Below are 2,060 nucleotides of genomic sequence, written 5' to 3'. Positions count from 1 at the left end.
ACACTGCTGGCTCATGTTCAGCCAGCTGTCGACCAGCACCCCCAGGTACCTCTCTGCCGGGCAGCTTTCCAGCCACTCTGCCCTGAGCCTGTAGCATTGCAGGGGGGTTGTTGTGACCAAAGTGCAGGACCGGGCACTTGGCTTTATTGAACCTCATACAATTGGCCTCAGCCCATCGGTCCAGCCTGTCCAGATCCCTCTGCAAAGCCTTCCTACCCTCAAGGAGATCAACACACCCGCTCAGTTTGGTGTTATCAGCAGACTTACTGAGGGAGCACTCCATCCCCTCATCCAGGTCAAGGTCAATCTCCTGATTCAGGTCCAAGTTGGTATACATGATATTCTGCCCCTTTAGCAGGAACTACTGTAAACACAGAAGAAGAGCAGAAAATTATCTTGCATGTATTTAACCAGTAGGTTGTCTCTTCAAAAAAGAGGAGGAGAGGGGGGGAAGAAAAGGGAGCTCCCAAAATGCATTGCATTTCAGCAGTACGATCAATTATATGTGGGTAATATGAAAGGGATTTACCATGCTTGCATTCTCTTCTAATAGTCCTCATCTCTCATTTCCTCCATTCCTCTGCCTCCAACTTTTCTCAGGTCACCTGAGGGCTTAACTGCTAAAAGACTGGATTATATGTTTGAAATCTCAATAAGTAGAAGGTGTCCTAAAGAAAAAGAAATAGAGTTGCTGCTGCCCATATATAGTTATGCTGAATCAGGAGTACAAAACATAGAACAGTTCCAATGCTATGAAATTTCAGGAGCATCTGTGAGACCTATCCGGTTATGAACTGTAAGAATTCTGGACTGATGGCTTTTTTTTGGTAACACATGACACCTATTTTGTGGTATTTTGTTACTACAAAGCTGTATGTCATATTGTGCCATGAAGTTAAAGGTCAGTGCAGCCATAGCAGTGGTTAAAAGTGGATGGTGCAGTAAGATTCCCTATGTTCTAGATGTCTGCATGGTTTTAACAGAGCTGTAAAAATATTTTGAGATATTCTGGATGGCTTGTATTTTATTGCATTGTTTCACTAGGCCTTTCCAAAATCTCAAATTAGGAGTAAAGTTTATAACTTAGGCAATAATCAGAAAAGTAAAAAATGATAGATGGGATTTATTACTTAGGTAGGCAGACATAAATGCCTTGTGTTGTGAATAGACAGTTCAAAAGCAATGTTTTCATGTTATTCCTTCTTGTTCTCTTTTTAAAATTAGGTTACAGGTTTGCAAGCCACATTACAAAATTTAGAGTCTGGACATGCTCTGCAGATTCCTGTGACAAAAGGTAAAATATTCCTGTCACCAAGCTCAGACTGGTTATGGGTTTTTTGTTTGTGATGCATTTCAAAAGCTGGTGTAACAGTAAATCAGATGTACTTGCACTATAAACATTTTGTCAGCTGTCTTGGTGATAGAACAGTAATTCTGTAATTTGAATATTTATTCTAAAATGTATCCACTAAGGACAGTGAGACTGCTCATGTCAATATGGAATATATGAGTAACTATGGAAGGACTTCATCCTAGAAATCTGCTTTGTGTCTGTACACTTACAGCCTGTCCAGATCCCTCTGCAGAGCCTTCCTACCCTTAAGGAGATCAACACACCTGCTCAATTTGGTGTCATCAGCAAACTGACTGAGGGAGCACTCAATGCCCTCATCCAGGTCATTGATAAAGATGTTAAACAGGACAGGCCCCAAAACCGATCCCTGGGGAACACCACTGGTGACCGGCTGCCACCTGGACTTCACTCCGTTCATCATGACTGTCTGGGCTCGGCTGTCCAGCCGGTTTCTTATCCAGCAAAGGGTGTTCCTGTCTAAGCCATGAGCCACCAGCTTTTCTAGGAGAATCCTGTGTGACACGCTGTCGAAGGCCTTGCTAAAGTCCAAGCAGATGACATCCACGGCCTTTCCCTCATCCACTACATGGGTCACCTGGTCATAGAAGGAGATCAGGTTGGTCAAGCATGACCTTCCTTTCATGAACCCATGCTGGCTGGGCTTGATCCCCTAGTTGTCCTGTACATGCCGTGTGAGCACACTCAA

At 43.5% G+C, this 2,060-nt stretch overlaps 1 protein-coding gene across 1 annotated transcript in view; it reads left to right on the top strand.

The window, feature by feature from the left end:
* Positions 1-2,060, top strand: part of SPAG16 (sperm associated antigen 16) — a gene marked incomplete at both ends in the record, with an annotated part of 27,466 nt that overhangs the window by 21,564 nt on the left and 3,842 nt on the right. The window contains one exon of the mRNA XM_010074515.1: positions 1,225-1,294. Within this exon, the coding sequence (XP_010072817.1) occupies positions 1,225-1,294 (70 nt within the window). The remainder of the gene's footprint in view (positions 1-1,224; positions 1,295-2,060) is intronic.

Source organism: Pterocles gutturalis, unplaced genomic scaffold (genome assembly GCF_000699245.1).
Source record: "Pterocles gutturalis isolate BGI_N339 unplaced genomic scaffold, ASM69924v1 scaffold23242, whole genome shotgun sequence".
In the NCBI taxonomy this organism is placed as follows: Eukaryota; Metazoa; Chordata; class Aves; order Pterocliformes; family Pteroclidae; genus Pterocles; species Pterocles gutturalis.
This window is presented reverse-complemented; position numbering and strand designations above follow the sequence as displayed.